This window comes from Calypte anna, chromosome 10 (genome assembly GCF_003957555.1).
Source record: "Calypte anna isolate BGI_N300 chromosome 10, bCalAnn1_v1.p, whole genome shotgun sequence".
In the NCBI taxonomy this organism is placed as follows: domain Eukaryota; kingdom Metazoa; phylum Chordata; class Aves; order Apodiformes; family Trochilidae; genus Calypte; species Calypte anna.
In genome coordinates, this window is record NC_044256.1 from 15529854 (window position 1) to 15548842 (window position 18989).

Here is an 18989-nt window from a genome sequence, read left to right on the forward strand (position 1 = left end):
GTGGAAAGGGTGGGTGTGATACAGTGTTTTGAAGGTTATTAGCAAATATCAGAAACCTCAAGAACTCTTCAGCATTTCTATCCAGGACATGTTAAGATGGCAATACTTGCATGGTGAATGTGTTTTTACTGTGTGTTTTTATGATGTTTTCATTATGTGCTTTTATTATGTGGTTATAAGCTCCTAGAATGGAAACAGGAGTGATAAAACTCACCTGATTATTATATTCCCATGTATAAATTGAAACTGCTTTTTTTTCCACTAGGAATCTATGAATAACAGACAGGTTTGACTGAGATGCAAGTCCAAGTATTAAGTCCACTCCTGGAATAATTAAATCCAGATCATCAAACCAAGTCAATGCTGATGCTTCTGAGCCTTCTCAAAGTTACCAGACCCTCAGCTTTACACAGCTGCAGAGGCAGCAGGGAAACTTGGTGCCCTGTGTCCCCAGAGATCTCCTGAACCTTCAGGCCACAAAGATTACCCCCTTTTGAGATCCCCAGAGCTAAATTCAGAAAGAAAACGGGATGGCCCAGATTTCTGCTTAAGATCTTCTTTCTGATGAGGTTCAATTTAGACAGCAAGGGTCAAGGACTTTAAAGTGAAACTGTGTCCTTGTTTAGGGCTTAGTGTTTTGTGATGTGAAAGGTCTGAGGCATGTTAATAAATGCCCTGTGTTCCCCTTGCTCTCCTCACAGCAAGGTGAAACCTCCTGCTGTGCTGCCCAAGATCTGGCTCCTGACTGCACCATCCTGCTGAAATCCAGGGTTTGCTCCAGTCTGATGTGCAGGTGAACAACTTCAGGAGCATCATTTTATGGAGGCCAAGGGAATGAGCTCTTCACTAGGTTCTACAAGGACTCAGCATCTCACAGAATCTGGCCTTTCAGGGGGTTCAGGGTTAATCTTTGTTCAGTTCCCTTATGCAGTACTGTACTTTATAAACATTCCCACTTGTCCATGCCAGTATTCCTCAGGTCGATGGACACTGACTTGCTTCAGCTGACACAGATTCCTCCACCTTCTGTGCCATACTGGAGACTTTTTCTCTGCAACACTCTTTTTTTCTTTGTTCACCTACCCTGGAAACAGCACCTCGCTGTGAAATCTATCTCTCAGGCACCTCAGTGCAACCAGAGCCTTTTCTCCTCCAGATCTCAAATGGCTTTTGGTATCCAAAATTTCCTGCACATACCCATGACAGCTCCAGGAGCAAAGCATGGTGTGGGTGTGCTCTGGGAGAGGAAACCACCCTGGCTTTCAAGAAAACAAAACCAAGAATCTCCCTGTGATTTATTTATAGAAAAAAGCAAGGCAAACCTTTCTTGTTCCTCCAAATAAAACTCTCTCATGCCTGGATTGTAACCACTCAATAAACTCACCAGGAGCTGAAGCATTTCCCCATCCTCCATAGGCTTTGTCCCGTGTCTTGTTGCTTGCTAAATATATGCCAGCACACCACTTACTGCCATGTGTGGGCTCGTGATCTTTGCATGGCTTCCTCCCCTCTAGGAATGCCATAAATAAATCACTAGGTTCAGGAGGCTGATACGTGTCTGTGGTCTCTCTTCCCCCATGCTGTCTCTTTTTCTCCCTTCTTAATCCTTCTACATTTGTACAGAGCACTTAACCCTGCCTGGAGTGTTAGGTGCAGTCTCCCTTGCCTGGTGTCCCCATGCCAGGTGGGATCTGCAGCTGATCAGTCACTCAGATTCCTCAGAGGATGCTCATGATCTAATCCCAGAGCAAAATCAAATACATTTAGACCCAAGCTGCACTGAAGTTTTCCTTCCCAAGGAACGTGCTGGCTGAACTGACAAGTCAGGCTTCCAGAGAGGTGTTTTTTCAAGCAAGTGGTGCTGCACAACCAGGGTCATGTATTAAAAAAATTTTCATTTAGGATCCAGAAGGGGAGCATGAGATTGAAAAATACCCTGTCCTGGCTGCTCCTACTGTGACTGGGGTGTTTTCAATGCTGTAATAGCTTTCTGGATAAAATGTAAGTGATATTTTTTCCTTGGTGTTGGTCACTCAGAGGCAAGGTCTTAAGTAAATTATTGGCAAAGAAGTTGTGTTCTTGCTTTCGCAGGAGAAGCTGACATGGGGCCTTGCTCTGCCTGAAGCTTCTGCCTAGAGCCCTTTGGGGGATATTTCCCTGCCCTACTTTACTCTTTCAAAATTCCCTTTATTCTGAAGCCTAAGCAATTCACTCAGCAGCTCTGCCCACCCCAAAGGACACGAAGGATAAGAAATATTAGTATAAAAGAGGAGAAAAAAGCATTCATTGTTGTTGGAGGGCAAAATTACAATCACAGTAGACAGAAATCAAGGGCTTTTCTAGAACTGAAATGAGGTTTTGCATTAAAGGCCCTTTGCAAAGCAGCTATTAGCAAGAGGTCGAAAGAAGAAAAAGTCTTTAGGTTGCCCCTTAAAATGTTGTCATTTTTGCTAAACAGAAGATATTGTTGAATCTCATGTTTTCCTTGCTGAAAAGTTCTCATTTGCAAAGTATCATGTTTGAATGAGGGATTTTTTGTTGTTGCTTTGGTTTGGTTCTTTTTTTGTTTAATTGCTGATGTAATCTGCACATTTTGCAAAGATTTAGGTTTTTCAAAGGACCATAAGAAGCCCAGGGAAAAGCAAGAGAGCCTTCTTGCATGTTTCCTCAGGTGTGCTCATCACTGAGGTAATGGATTTTTTAGTGATTAGCAGCACCATCTTCTTTATCTGGATGGCCCCAAAGGAGGGTCATAAAGATTTCCTCCTCCTCCTTTATCTGTTCTTGTGTCACCTCCAGCTTTTTCACTCTGACTTCCCTCAGGCAGGAACAATCTGAAATTTCAAGTTTCACTGTCAAGAAACCCTCTCCCACACTAAGCTGCTCCCAGATGCATCTTATTTCTTGATCCTGCAAGCAGGATTGTTTATCCAAACCAGGTAGATTTGCCTCCTCGACACAGTCATGGAGAGTAATTGGCTTTCTGTCAAGTGTCGGACAAGATTAATCAAACCTGTCAACTTGAAACGGGCCAAAACTGGAGTCAAATATGACCTGTGCTTCAAGGCCACAAAAGGCAGGCAGAAGCACTGTGATGAAAGCACTCAGCAGAAACAAACCTAAAAGAAATGCCACATCTTAGCAGCTTTGAACTGAGATGAGAGGCAACATTCCAAACTGACGATGTCTCAATCTGGTAGCTGAAACCTATAGCTGTTTATCAGACACTTAAAATCTACCATTATAAGTGGGAAATACTTAGAGGATTAGAATTATCTTGGAGGGATGTGTTGTCAAAATCAAGTAATTGCTGGCTGTATGCAAGGAATGTGCATGCTTTATATGTAACCAAACACGTGTGTATACTTTAAGGTCACTGAAAATAGGGCCTGCCTGGGTTAATGATTTCTCCATAGGGTGGAAAGAACAAGGGTGATGTGTGTGTGTCTGAGTAGAGGCAGGGAACAGGGTGGGCATCTTGTGCCATTTCTGTTTCAGGATTATCATCAAACGTCTTTGTTCCTCTGCAGCAATGCAAGGTTTGCAGGCAAGGCTGGGACAGCTTGGATCATCTTGGAATGCTGACAGTGGCTTTGACCTTCCCTCACTCCTCCTGGGTGCATTTCTCAGCAGACCATGGAAACACAGCAATCATCTCCAGTCCTCAAAGCTGAAGCATCTTTCAGCCTTTTTTTCTCCAGCTTTCCCCCCTGGGCACCGCAGTGGCCTTCAGGGTACCAAGGAGGAGCAAAACGTGCTCAGGTTTGAGACATCCTCCCCAAAAAAGGGTTTACCTCTTGGTGGTTCTGTGTGTCTGTGTCCCTCCACATGTGCTCACACAGCACTGCCACCCAGTGGCTCGCAAACCGTAACTGGGGTGGGGGGGAGGTTTGCAAACTTATTTTAGGCATGTTTTTTCGGCCCCCTGAATGCCATTAATAGGGCATAAAAAAATTCATAGAGGCAACGTACTCAGCTCTGCCTTCCCAAGGGGAGGTGCTGGGCTTGTCTCGGGCTGTCCAGGCGTGCCAGCTGCACAGCTGCAGTTGGGAACACCGGGATTTAGTACCAGGTTCAGCTAACAGGCAATTTGCAACTGTCACACACACGTTCCACCTTTTTCCCTTCTTTGTGTATGCCTGGCTAATTGCAAGGGGGAGGACAGCAGACCTTATCTCTTGTGACTAGCGGTGGCAAAACTGAAAAAGTGTTTTCATCGCCAGGTGGGAGGCTTTTCACATGCAAATTATCAATATCGTGGCCGTTGTGGAGTTTTTATTAATACAAACCAGCTTATCTGACCCAAAAGAAAGATCTTTCTTTTTTTTTTTTTTTTTTTTTTGGTTCATATCAAACATTTTGCTCTGACAATTTGATGAAATGTTGCATGGATCACACCATTTTTGCACCTTGCTACAGGAGAGGAAGAAATAGGTGGCTAATGGGTGTGGTTGGGTTTGCAGATTTTGGAGTGGGGTTTGGGTGGGGGTTTTTTGCTTTTGCTCTTTTTCTCTTTAGGACACTTCTCCTAAACAACAGTCAAATGATGCCAGTTTACATAAGCATTTTAACTTCTTTACTTCGACATCAAAGAAACTGATCTGGGTTTATAGATGTATTTTTGTCTCTCTATTTTGCGCACTTCTTTAGACACTGGGAAATAAGGTCACATTCCCTACTGAGTCCATCCTTTGCTATTGATTTTACTTTCTTAAAATCCTAATAGAGCTTGAAATTAATACAGTTTAATTTTCTTCTCCCTTTCTTGTGATCCACCAAAGCTTTCTTGTTGCTGCTAGACCACTCGGGGTATAAAGAAGATGATAGGCTTTAACCCCTCCTTCAACTGGCAAAAAATCTCTGAAATGAGAAAATCAGGAGGGCTTTGGGTTTTTCCCCAAGGAAGTAAAGGCTCTCCAAGGAAGTAAGGGCTCTCCCTTCCAGCATAAGAGATGAGGAGCCAGGGTGCTTCTGCACTTGGTGCAGTATGGGATGAACCACAGAAAGTTACAAGACCCTCTGATGGGGCTAAATGCAGATACACCCACATTAGGATAAGTGTAAATGCCTTTTTTAGGGCTGTATCTCATTGCTTTCTAAATGCAAACCATATTCATATCACCCTGCCTATAACAAACATTAATTTGCCCAGTATTTGGAAAGATTACAGCACCCCTGGCAGGCAGGTGGATGTACTTCAATAATGGACCTAGATTTGGCTGCCTCAGGATCCAGCTGGAAAGCATTTACCTAAGGGCAAATAAAGCCAGGTAGGAAGACCAACAGCTCTGGAAGCTGTTTGGATATTACCAGTATTATTCCACCCATAAGCAAAGATGCTTGAGTGGTACTCTCTGATCCCTTGCTCTGCACAGAGACCACCAAGAACATCCAGAAGATGGAGGCCATCAAACCTACTTAACCAGCATCATTCCTTCCTGCTAAGAAATTTGCTGCGGAGGAAAAGACACTTCATGGCTCTGAGGAGTCTCCTGACTTTGATGGGGAGGAACTGAGGGCTTCATTGGAGAAAGCACCTAGAGGCAATTTCATCACCAATCCTGGCATCAGGATCCTGGTGAATACAGGCTCCCATTTGTCATACCTGTTCATCACATCAGAGTACTGTTTAGCTGTATAAAATGGGCTGTAAACTTTGTTCATTTTGGATGACAGATGTGATAAAGGTTATGAGCATTTTACTGCATTATGAATTTGATGGAGAAAGGTCCCCTGAGACCTCTTGCCACACCAGCTTCTATTATTTGTCATACATGGCAAAGACCTCATGGGTCATCTTCTCTGTCCCTCCTCTGCTTGCTCAGGAGCTACTTCCTTTCCTAACGATGCTTCTCAAATAGATTAAAAGCATTTTAAATATGTATCATTTTTGCAGTCTCTGTGTATCTGTACCTCTCATACCCACATCTTAAATTCATTGCCTCTCTGCCAGTTGTTTGTAAATGTCCCTAGGTGTTTAACTCTTATTCTCTGAATCCTCTGAACTATTGTTAGTGAATATGGATATTACATATTCCTGGTATTTCTCAAAGGTCAAAAGAAAATGTAAAAATGTCATTTCTTTTCTCCTTTCAAAGCAGCAAAATGCAATATTGTTCTGGTGCAGTTACTTTTGCCATTTATGCTAAGATTATTTTTTTTTTAAGTATGCCTTATTGTATTTACTGCAAATGTTCTGGATACAGAATTATTTCCTCAAATTATTAGAAACTAGAAGATATAATAGCCTTTTATTCTGTTTCAGAACATATTACTCTACCACAACAGTCTATTTGTGACAGTTTGTGCTCATCTTCCTGCAACTCATCTTACAAATGAGACATAAAATTGAGGCTCTGGATGCTTATGGACCCAATCCTGCAACATTTACGCACATGTTTAAGCTGAATCATGTGAGGATTCATAGCAAACAGAATGAACAGAATGAGTAACACTCAAGGAACTATGGCAATTAGTCCAAAGCAGTTTGCAGGTCGGGATAATGAGCAATGCATGAAACTGGGGTGCTTTATGTCCTCCTCCCCCAGATCTGGCCAGGACACTGAAGAGATTGGACTTGGAGCGAATGCAGAGCAAAATGTCCTCTCCTGCAGGCAGTACTTATTACATTCATTTCTTTCTACTACTACAATAAGTCTCCTGATCATGCAGAATTCAGCCTTCAGCAGCACACCAAGATCTCTAGGTTTTCATGATAGAGCTGCACTTAGTGATATTATACACCCTTATTAATTGGTTACAAAATAACTCAGCCAGCTGCACTGTCCCTGCCTCTTTGTAGCTTGCTGCCTCCCCACTCAAGACCTTGAAGTACATCTCAAGGTCCTGGTCCCTGTGTTTGAAGCCTGATCAGCTGAAGAATGACCTTTCTCTCTGACCTACATTTTCTGAGGAATAAAGCAACAGATGATACCAAGCAGAGGATTCACAGAGCATTTTGTGCAAGCCCCTAGCAGTGGAGCTCTCCAGTGAAGGGCATCAAGCTTAACTCAGCTCACTCTGCAAGGCAGAGGTTTGTTGTTTTTTTTTTCATTTCAGTTAACAGCAGCATTTCCATTGACTTAGGCAGAGCAGAGTCAAATCCCAGCATGTCTTTAAAGACAAGCTACTCCTTGGCAGACAGAGTACCTCAACAGATAGAATACACTTGCCCCTGCAAGAGTCCTCATCCAGGCAAACCAACCCCCAGGATCCCCCACTCATTGCTCAGCCTCCATCGAGATTTCTGTTCTTGCACATCACCACTGTGACTGGCAACTGAAACAGAAAGATCATACAAAAGAAGATGAAACACCACCTGGGATGGAGCTGAAAAATATGCAGGAGCAGATATCTCCATCTGTATTCTCAAGGATATTTAAGATGGGAAGCCAGCTGCAGGGTGGTGCTCCCAAACCACAGGGGACAGGGGCTTTGCCCCGCTGCATCTCGGGAAACACCCATGTCAGTCCTTGCACCACCAAGGTCACCTCAAAGGCTGTTTCCTCATCCTCAGGCCAGTCACAGTGCTGTGATGCTCCAGAATAGGGGGAGCAAAAGGTGTCCAAGAGGAATAAAACAGAAAGAAAATGAGGCTTTCCCTGGATTTATGCAGCAGGTAAATTATGGAGCTACTTATACCACCTAAAATCACTTTCTACCCAGGGGCCCGAATATGTTCTATTACAAAAGCTGTATACTGGACTGTAAATATGCCATATATACTGCAGTGTAATTGTACCAGCCTCACCTGTGTTGTATTTTTTACCTATAAATGCAGTGGTGATTTGTTTGCCTTTCTACAAGAGTTTTGGAATCCCCAGGAAAGCGCATTGCCCAGACCATGCTCCTTCCCACATTTAATCCAGAAAAACAGAAAAGTCTTCTGCTGAATACACTTCCCCATGCACAGCACCAGTGTTGTGCATCCTCATACCTGTGGCTACGTTTATCTCAGTGCAAAAGCACCTCAGCATCCTCGGTTGGAATCACACAACACTGACAGCCTAGCACGCCCCAAGACAAGTACTTTTGTACAGATGCAAAAAATAAAAAGCCATGCACAGAAGGGAAAATGGCAGCTTTCCAAGTGGCCCCAGTTAATAGCTCTGTTTTGCTTAATGGTGCCTCCCATTCAGCCTAAAGATGCTGTTTTAAATATGTAAGCAATTAGTATCTCTCTCTCTCAACACATCTGTGCTGCTTCTATCTGCTGCATTATGAATCTGCTGCGTCCCTCTCCAGCTCAGCGGTGCATAGATCACCAGATATTCTGATTTTCAGCAACTTTCTGGTCCAAAAGAATTATGCTTGGATTTGGAAACACTCTGCCAGGCTGGCCTTGCCTAACTCCCCACATCAGTAGCACACCTCTCCTCTCCAGCACCGGATTAAGATAACAGGGATGCAGGGAAGTGATCTCTTGGTCTTTTTTTGACCATTCTTTGGTCCAGCCAGTGCCTTATTCCTTCTTCCCAACTTTCATATACTTTCATCGGCCTTTCTGGACAGAAACTGCAGCCTTTTCTCACCGTAACAAAATCTAATAGTATGACTGTAGCCTGCAGGAGGTTGCCCAAAGGGACTGTGAGCATGGCAGAGACACATCCAAGAGCCCCAGAAGTGGAGCCCCTTGTGTGATTTCTGCTCAAAATGAATTCTGCCTGTTCCAAATCCAATGAGATTTAAGAGTTGTGGCAGGACTGCCGTGGTTGACAGTATTTATAGTATCGTAAAGAATTATCGTTACTAAAATGGATATTAATGGTAACAGGAGATAGGTGTGATTAGTTATTCATCATCTTTGTTTGTGAAATGTTTTCCATCCCAGAAGATCCGCTTCATCGCACGCACCTTGTGAGGGAGGAATAGGTTTAATCACCGCCATGGCAGAGAGTAGCTTTGTCTAATTTTACTACAATTTTTGTCCTTTCGGGGAAGAAACCTCCGCTTATTCCCTCCCTCCAGCCAGGACCGCGCCAGTGCGCGCAAGAGCGGGGACGCGCCGCACCCGCGCAGGGGCAGCGACAACAACAACAAAAAAAGCAAATCCCGGTGGCAGGGCACACCTGGGGGGGGAGGCGACGGGTGTGTCCCCCTTTCCCCACGCCCTTTTCCCCGGGACCAGGGGCCGCCGCTCCCGGGACCCCGCCGCAAACTTTCTCCGCGGGGGGCGGCGGGGGCGGACCCGCCCCGTTCGCCCCCTCCCCTCCGCACTCCGCGCCGGGCGGGGCGGGACGGGCGCTCGGCGGGCAGCGAGGGGCGGAGCGGCCCCGCCGGGCGGCGGCGGCGGCGCCGAGCCGGGACGCGGCTCCGGGCTCCGCACCCCGCGGAGCGGTGCGGAGGGGCCCAAGCCCAGGGCAGCCCGGGAGCCATGCCGCTGCCGTGCCGGGGCTGGACGCTGGCGTTGCTCACGTTGCTCGTCGGTTTTCTCATTTTTGCCGATATCTCCGAGATCGAGGAGGAGAGCGGGTAAATACCCCCTTGCTCGGCGCGGAGGGGTGCGGAGGGGCGCGGAGGCTAGGGGTGCTGGAGGCGGTAGAAGAGGAGGAGGAGGCGGTGGCGGCGGCGCAGGAGGAGGAGGGGGGGGGAGCGCCCGGACAGTTTCTTTGTCTCCGGCTCTCCCGGTTTCTTGCCGCGCCGAAGTGGGAAGGGAGCTCGGTCCGCTCCCGCGCAACATCGGGGAACCGGCAGCAGCCCCGGGCGGGACCGCCCCGTCGCCGGGCAGGACCGGGCGAGCTGGGGCACGGGGCTGGGGAGCGGCCACTCCGGTCCGGGCGATGGTGTGGGTGTTTCGTCCCGCTCCCTTGAGAGACACCGAGATGCTGGTCCGAGTAGGGATACTGCAATATGTACCGGACCCGTTAGAGACACCGAGGTGCCGGTAGGGATGCTGGACAGGTAGATGTCTGGATAGGGATACTGGAACAGTACAGGTCTGAGTAGAGATGCTGGAACGGGTATCAGAGATGTTGGAGCAGATGCTGGTCTGGGTGGAGGGATTTGGGCGCGGGCAGTGTTGATGGAGCAGGTCCCTAAGTGGGATGCTGGTGCAGGCAGTTTGCTGGCCGAGGTTGGTTGGGTAAGTTGCAGCCCAAAGGGCTTCGGTGCGGCTGCTGATTCAGATGGGCGTGGTGGAGAGGGCACCAGTTCGCAAGGGTGGTGGATAAGGGACCAGTCCAAAGGGTAGGAGAGACTGAGCAGGGACCAGCTGGGTGGGGGTGATGGAGCAGGGTTGGGAGAGCTCAGCCCACTCATCTGTCCCCATAGGCTGTGTCAGGAGCTTCATGATCCCTCCCTTCTTGGTCATCTCCAGGGTGGGTGTTTACCTGTATGAAAGGGACTGAAGCAGCCTCCAAGTCTGGGGAGACAAGCAACGCCCTGCCCACCCCCTAAACCCTGTCCCTGAGGGCTCCTTGGAAACTTAAGGGATGAGAGGAACAACCACAGAGAGGAGGGTTTGCATTAACTTGAGGAACTTGCTGTAGCAGTGTAGGAAAATAAAATAATTCTGGTAATGTGGGGTGTACTCTTAGTGCTCAAATGCCATGAGATGTTCCTGTTTGGGATCTGGTAGCATTGCCCACTGTGTTGCATCAAAATAAATACCTGCCACTTGAGACTGAAATTATAAATTAAATGCAGTGATGTTCTTCATTGTTTCATTAGTATACTACATTGGGTGCCACAGGCAAGAAGTGCTTACAGGTCAGTAGCCTTGTCCAGAAACATCCAGTACCCAGCCATAGGTTGCCAGGCTAGATGAATTGTTGCTCTGCAATGAGCTGACACTACCTATATACTAAGGAGATAAAAAAGCTTCTGAAGCATCCTCCCCATCGAACAGGCTGCTCTGGTCCCCTTGTTTTCCTTTCATCTTTTCTGGCTTCTTTCTCGTTGTCTTTCTATCTGCTAGATCTGTCCTCTAGAACTTGCTGTGCCCTTAATGAAAGTCTATTCTTTGTTGTTACTTGTCCTGTTTTCACTGTGGTTCATTAGGGATTCCCAGTGTTGTGGGGGGTTTTTTTCTCCTGTTTTTTTGTGCATTGTATGGAAATCGGTTGTTTGCTGGCAGCTTATCTCTGAGCCCTGGCATCTGAGTTTGTTGCTGTAGCTCCTCCAAGGAAGTACTGCCAAGTAGTGCAGTGGCAGAGATGGCAACAGGGTCAGACGAGTTCTGTAGAAACAGCGAACAACTTGTTTCATAGAGCAGTTCAGAAACTGCAGTGAACGAGGTAACTTGCAAAGGAGAAGAGCACCCTGCTCCCCAGGGAGTAAAGGAGAGGTCCTGCAGCCTGGTGGCCTCTCATATACATTAGTCCCAGGTTGTTTTTTCAGTAGATAAGCTCCCACATCAGCTGTGCTTCTGATAGAGTGATGCACAAAGCAAAGGTGGGACCCTGCTGTATTAAGAAATCATGAAGGAGAGCAAACTGTCCTCTCCTATTGCTTTGGCCTCTCCCCCCCAACCTCATTTCTCCGCTGTTCATCTGGTGTGGTTTGGGTTTGATAAGCTCCTTTACCCCAAACACAGCAAAGGGTCCAATGCTGTTCATCTTACACCCTCAGCTTTAAGCACAGGAGTCTGGCACAAAGAGTGCCTCATTCCCATGTGCTGCCCTGGTACCAGGGATGGTCAGCTCAGTGCTCTGACCTGGCTGGAGTATTTTGCTGGGGTGACATGGAAAATCTGAGTGCCTGGTGGGCAGCAGGTCAAGGGATGATTCATGGTTCTGAACTCTGAGGGCCACATGATTCCAACATCTTCTGCAAACAGGTCCTGTAGGTAATGGGGACTGTGTGACAGCAAAAGTGCACAGCAGTGTAGAGAAAGAGACCTTTCCAAAGTTTTCTGGGTGCTCTGTGTGTGTCCAGGAGGTAACGGCTCCTCTCCATGAGAGGTTTGGAGCCTCGTAGATTTTTGTGCACTAGTTCCCCAGGTCAGGAATATTTGGCTGAAGGATCATGTGGCTCAGCATCCTCCTCCACACCCCCTGGCTTTGGTCAGCACAGCCTGACTGTTAAGGAAGGAAAAGAATTGATCAGGTGTCTCCTGGCAGGCTCAATGGCACTGTGGTGGGGCAGGGCTGGGAAATGCAGACAGGTGCACTCTTTTTTTTTTTTTTTTTTTTATTGGCATCAAAACACTCCCTAATTATTGTGAGGAGTGAACAGCTTGCCCACTTTTACACATACCCTGCCCCCTGCCTGTGATTTGGATTGTCTTTAGAAGAATATGCCTCATATGGGTGGGAGCAGTGGGAGCATCTTTCTCTCACCTACAAATACTGAGAAATTTCAGAAAGAGAGAACAAAAGCATTAATTAGGTAGAAAGTAAGAATATAATATTTCTGCCAAAGGGACAAAAAAAACAACCAAACAAAAAAAAACCTTAACATGCTCCTTCCCTGGACAGTAAGTTCCCAGGTGAAGAGAGGTAGGAGCTGAGCGTGTCTGGAGCTGCTCTGCCTGCCAGGGGTGTCAGAGAAAGGGACTTCTTAAGCAGTCCCGTCTTGCTTCTCCAGTTATTTGTGTACCACCTCCTGCAGATGGCAGATACTGAAACAAAGAGATGTCAGGGCAAGGATGAAAATTGAGCAGTTTGTCACTCCCAATGCTGTGTCGCTCTCGTGAGCCTCTTCCTCTCCCGCAGCCATCCCTGTACCTGGCCTTCCATCCCACCGCATCCCTGCCGTCCTATATTCATATCCCTGACACAGGCATCACTTGAAGGGTGAGTTCCCAGTCGGGGGGGGGGGTCAAGGGGTCCTTCTCTCTTTGGCTTGCCCCTCACCAGCCTGTGCTGCCACTGTGAAGCCTTGAGGTCTGGTGGTGGTGAATGAATGGCCTTGGCACTTTTGTTCCTCACCAACCACCTGGTTCCGGGCTGCTGAACTTTTCCTGCGGCCCCGTGGTGACTCTGTTTCCCTCCGTGGCTTCTGCTCTGGCTCTTTGTTTCTCTGGAAGGAAACAAAAGATACATTGACGTCTGTCTTGGGGAACATTAATGCAGTTCCAGGCGCTCCTTCATCCATGCCAGGACAGGGAAGGGCCAGACCTCTTGCCACGGAGGAAGACAAAGGATTCGGCATCGAATGGAATAATCACTGCCCGCGATGAGGAGGGACATTCTGCTGCTTGGTGACATTTTAAAGGGACACTGTTAATATGCGTCTGCTGTAGCAGTTCTGCAGGGGTCCGGCTGTGTCCTGATTGTCTGTAGAGGGAGCTGGTGACCCGCTGCCACCAGGTGACTTCTCAAATTAGATGCGAGCCATCTTAGGCAGCACTTGATACCTGGTAATGGGTAGGACTTAATACGAGTCAACCTTTTCTCTGCTAGTCTACACCACATGCTTTTCCATCCTGATTACAAGAGGAATTATATTCTGCTCTTTTTAAGTGACGAATTGGAGTATCTAATATTGCTGGCCTGCCTGGAAGCTTGTCAGCAATTGCCACTTTTTCCTCATGTGCCCTTTTCTAATGCTTGCTCTACGAAGGCTCAGGAGTGCCTCAAAGAGATTTTGTGTCCTTTATGGTGGCTGATGTGCTTGCTCTGAATGGTCTGTAGTGTGCTGTAGTCATAACACTTCCTGTCAAGGTTGGTCCATGGACTATAAATGTCCTACTTAGTTCTTTCAGGCTGTGATTTACTGCACCTGACCCAGAATCTGTCAAAGATTTGTTCTCCACTGGAAAGTTTTGTTGAAAAAAGTGCTTTATTCTACCAACATATACTTTTGTGCACACACATGGTGCATTGCACGTGAGCCAAAAATTATTTGGGTTGTTTTGGAGGACCAATACCTCTCTGCAGGGCAGAAGCCCACAGGTACCCTGTAAGTGTTCATGTAGATGGAGCCAGTGGAGATACTTTGTCCTTGTAAAGCAGGGTTCTCATAAAAGCCTCATGACTGCATTGGGCTGGAAAATACAGGTAATGTTGGAGCACTGATTTGGATAAGAAAATACTTGGTGTAGGCTTTAATTGCAATTCTTCTGATACTAACTTGAGCTTAAGCAGCCAATTTCAGGTTGACTGCAATGCTCCCCTTCTTCCCTGTTTATTCCTTCATCCTGCTGCCCAGCAGGGGTGGCTGCCACAGAGATGTATCCAAGACCCCTATGAAGGAGGTCATAGAAAATTTTAGGTTGGAAGTGACCTTTAAAGGTCATTTTTTTTTTTTTTTACAGTAGCAGGTAGTGACAGGACAAGAAGTAATGGCTCTAAACTGGAGGAGAGTAGATTTAGATTAGACATTAGGAAGAAGTTCTTTATTGTGAGAATGTTGAGACACTGGAACAGGTTGTCCAGAAAAGCTGTGGATGCCCCATCCTTGGAAGTTTTCAAGTCCAGGTTAAATGAGGCTTGGAGCAACCTGGTCTAGTGGGAGGTGTCTCTGCCCATGGCAGAGGGTGGAAGTAGATGATTGTTAAGGTCCCTTCCAATCCAGCAATACATTCTGTGATTCTCTGGTGCAGATGGTAGCTTGTTTGCTTAAGCTGAGCTCTGAGGGAATGGTGGGAGCAGTGGTACCTGTAGGGAGAGCACTGGCCAAACCAATAGAACAATGAGAAAACCCAGCTCCATGAACATAACCAGTCCCCCTAAGGGCTTTTTAGTACAGTTGTTAAAAGTTGCTCTTCAGTCTAGTCCTGATAGTTAGCAGCTTGCAAAACCCCTAGGGAGGGAATTTCCCTTTTGCCTTTCGGTTTCCCATCTCTGACCCCTCACATGCACTATTCCAGTCTGGAAGGCAAAGGAAACTTTTTTTTTTTCCTACCTTCAGAGAACAAGTAGTTGCAAATGTTGGTGCATTTAGCAGGGACTTGTTGAGCAGCTAACAGTGACGTTAAGGGATTCAGTCAGCAGTAGCACAGTGCCCACTCCTCCCTCCTGCTGCCCTGCTCCTGGGTAGAGCCAAGCCCTGGGCCCTTGCCAGCAATGACCCAGCAGATCCTGCTGCTGCCTTGAGCCCTCCTGGGCTCCCCTGGACCTGGATAAAGGGCTCAGTTTCTTCTTGTGTTCTCTGCAGCAACCGTGATTATTCTGCTGGAACATCTGTTGGTTGGCGCCTACTTGTGTGCCAGATGTGCTTTTGATCTTGCAGGGAAGTGTTTAACAGGAGCTTCCTTATCCTTCCTTGGGCTTTCAGGCTACAGGTATTTTGTTTTTTAATCCCTGAGACCACCACAGCTTGCATGCATCTACAGGCACAGTTGTTATAAAAACCTGTTGTTCCAAAGACAGATTTGCCTCCTTTAGTTGTTTTCCCTGGGCCTGGGTCATCCTCAGCAGCAAGAAATAAGCCCAAACTACAATATTAGAGAAAAAATTATTTTCCCATTTCACTGGTTTCTGTTCCCAGTTGCCTTTGGAAACAAAGGAGTTTCCTCGCATAGGAAATTCGTGGGAGCAGAGTTTCAGATGTCCTTCAGCAAACACCATGGCAGCACGGGCTGGTGTCAGCAGCACTGCCCTTTGCAATGCAAAATAAAAAAAGGCTGGGGGGGAAGGGAAAAAAGAAAAAAAACCACAACCAACCCACATTGTGACAGCTCCCTTTTCTTTGTGTTCCCACTGTAAATCTAAACAACTCCTTCTCTTGACTGATCAGGAGCCTTGTTGGTGTTGGCCTTGGGAGATCATTCTCAGCAGCACTGGATCTGATGGGGAAGAAAAAAGGGTCCAGGGAGTGGGGCATGGTGCTGCCCAAACCCCCAGGCTAGCAGTGATGGTGCAGGAGGAGAGGATGAACCAGTAGCAGGAGGGAAGCTGTGCTGGGAGGGCAGGAGATAGTGAAGGTGGTCAGTGTGTGGATGGTGGGACCAAACCAGTTCTGAAGCATCAACTGGTGCCAGGGCTCAAACACTTGTGTCCTGGCACCAGGTAACCCCATTAGGAGGTTTCACTGCACAAAGCCAGGGGTGACTATCAATCCTGAGAGGGACACAGTAAGGCAGAAACACTGTCAGCTTTAGGAATACTCCCCTTTGCCAGGTGGCCAGCAGTTCCATTGCTCTGGCTCCACTGACTCCCTGCTGTTGACCTTTAAGAGGTTCCTTGATTGCATGGACTTTGATTCATCAAGCTGGCTGCTTGTGTGCTGGGTCAACTCTTTTGAAATTTAAGTGCTGGACTATTCTTTTACTGCAACTGCAAATAAAGTCCTTGTTAACATATACAGAACCAGCAAATAAACACAAAAAACCTGAGGCTGGCCATCTGCATGCTGAGCACTCTGTTCCTCCCTGTCCAGGACTCTCCATGGGCAAGATTGCTATTAAAAGGACAAACTGTCACATTCACAACACAGTTTTGAAATGCTCTATGGAGGTCTCCCTCAGCTGAACAGCATTTTGGTGGGCTTCAGGTGTTGCCTGTGTGTCTGGTAGCTCTGAATCAAAGGAGGATTCATCCATCACAACCCATCACCTCCCAGCCCAGGCCTTACTGGCATACTCAGGAATAGCATTCAGCTATCAGCCAGTGGATACAACAGGGGACATGTGTCCCCTGCAAAGGTTAAGCCTCATCTTAAGGCATCTCCAGCACTTTTTTAGACACCCAGAAGCAGACTTGACTCTCATTTGGTGATTAAACAACTTCTTACTGCTGCCTGGCCTTCCATGGTGTAGCTTTATGAGCCAGGGGAGGAGAGAAGATGCTGAACGTTGAAACCACTTTTGGCTTTTCAATGTTTGGCATCTGCACACCATCATCCGGGGACTAAGTCCCTGCAAAGGCCCTGGGACAGCTCTATTGCTGGTGAGTGACTGTGATGATGGGCAGATGGCTCAGGCAACTGCTGGTTGTGGAATTCAGCTCTCAACCGGATGCTCCCAGCCCTTTTTGTGTAGGCACCAGATGTTATTTTGAGGATGCTGGTACATAAGATCCATGCCAGGAGGATGTCACTGACCAGAAGAGTTCTCAGCATCCATGTCAACAGTGGAAAAAGAAACCACATGAGGTCTCAAGTATTCCAAGGGGCTGCAGTGGGAAAATCAGGCAAGAGATGAATGTGGGAGGATGAGCCTGAGGACCCTCAGACAGAATATCTTCCCAATTCCCAAGGTACGTGGCATCCAAGATGCTACAGGAGCCCCTGGGATTTCTGCCTGTTGGGACACAAATGCTCAGGGTGACAGGATCTACCGCAAGACAGATGCTCTGTTCTTTGCACTCCCTGATAGCTCTGCTCTGTTGGCTGAAAAAATTATCTCAGGAAAAATGTATAGTGTAGACATGTTTTTTAAGCAGTGAGGCTTTTGTCTTGGCTCCTTTCTAGGGCTTTCCTAGGCTCTTGGGTTTTTTCCCTTCTCCCTTCCAAAGGGAAACCTAAATACACAAACACACACCCCAGCCCCAACCCCTTCACTTTTCACCTGTTTCAATGTCTTTTTTCTTTGCTGGCTGTATCATCAACACAGCCAAAGAAACTGATGCCAGGAATAAACTTGCAATGGCAGTTCAGTGAGGAAAGGAGGAAGGAAGGTTCTGCCAATAGGCAGGATGGGGAGCAGTGAAGGGTGACATGTGAGCCCTGTGAGACTGTAAGTATTTTGTCTTGATAGCAGTGATAAAAGAAGAGCATCACGGGGTGATGGAGTCAGAGTGTGCTGATGTTGTGGTGAATGCATGTTGATGTGAGACCTGACACTCTACCTGTGCTGGAGAGACTTTTCTGGCTCATGGAAGTGCATGCTGGCTTGGGGACAGAGCCTGCAAGTCCTGGACCATGGATACTTTGAGAGCAGCAGTAACCATCAGGCTGCTCTCCTGCCTTTTACCCATCCTTCAGGGAGCTCAAGGCAGAGGCAGAGGTTTGGATGTGGTTACACCAGAGCAGAGTGATCCCCAAGCAGGTATCCCTCCTGTTGCCTCATGCCTTTTAGTCTTCAGAGCTGCGCTGTTCCTGCTGATTCTTCACCAGTTCTGTCACATAAGCATTGCAGCCTAATTGACTTACTCCCTATTAAGCAATAGGTGACTCTGGTTTGCAAAGTCATATATCTGGGTTCCTGCATCCTCAGCGTATGCTTGCAACAATCCCACTCCAGAGTTGCAGCAATGCAGAAATCTTAGGGCCAAAGCCTGCTCTCATTTTTACAGAGGAGCCACAGTTGTCTCCTGACAGGTAGGGATGCTGAGCACTTTCCCATCTTGTTCTGGTCTCTGGGAAGGAGCCCACTGGATGAGTGATGTGATGGAGGTGGGATTGGGGCACTGAAGGAAGAGAAAAAAATTAATGAGGCTGGTTTGCATGAGACTGACAGATCTGCCTTTCCCTGTGGTGGTTTTTAGCAAGTGTTGTTACAGCAAGGCCATCAGTGGGTGCTTTTACACCAAGTCCCCTTTGCCTCCTGGGAGATGCTGCCCCTCCGGCCAGCCTGCATCAGCACAGCTCCAGCAAGACCCCAGTGGGGCAAAGGGATATTCCTGAAAGCCAGGGTATGGGCTTACTCTCCCAAACGTGGTCATATGACTCCAGGAAAAGAAGGAAGTTGGAGCAGTAAATACAGCACCCGACATTTAGGAAGTTTTTGACACTCAGGCTGCCAAGATGTGACAATATGAACAAGTGAGATTTTAAACACGTCGAAGTGCGATTTCAAACGTCTCATCAAGATGTATTACAGGATCTTTCATCCTAGCAGATAAGTGCTTTAGAAATGTCTTTCAAATGAATCTCCACAGAGGAAACCTTGCTCGCCAGGCAAGCGCAGGTAGATGGGGCTATGGTGGCAGCAGCCACTGCTTCCCTTAATCACAATCTCATCCTATTTCCCAGGATCAAAGTCTCAAAACAAACTGGTGAAATGTCACAGGAAGGGATCTGCAAGTGTCAGGTGTCCTGGCTCCTCTTAGGGTGTTGTGGCATGGGATACAGGGAGGGGAGACAAGAAAGGAGCCCATGAGAGCTGCTTTTCTGGAGGGGGCAAGACTGGTCTTAGGGCAGGCGTGTGATGTTGTGCTTTAGTA

General features: G+C 47.3%; 1 protein-coding gene across 2 annotated transcripts in view; it reads left to right on the top strand.

Annotated features, from left to right (window-relative positions):
* The first annotated feature begins 9296 nt into the window (after positions 1-9296).
* ST8SIA2 (ST8 alpha-N-acetyl-neuraminide alpha-2,8-sialyltransferase 2) overlaps positions 9297-18989 on the top strand; it is a 30495-nt gene continuing 20802 nt past the window's right edge. The window contains exon 1 of one of the 2 annotated variants that reach the window (XM_008495765.2): positions 9297-9471. In XM_008495765.2, coding sequence (XP_008493987.2) covers positions 9374-9471 — 98 coding nt within the window. In that variant the 5' untranslated portion in view covers positions 9297-9373. The remainder of the gene's footprint in view (positions 9472-18989) is intronic. The other variant, XM_030456932.1, reaches the window with a different exon arrangement.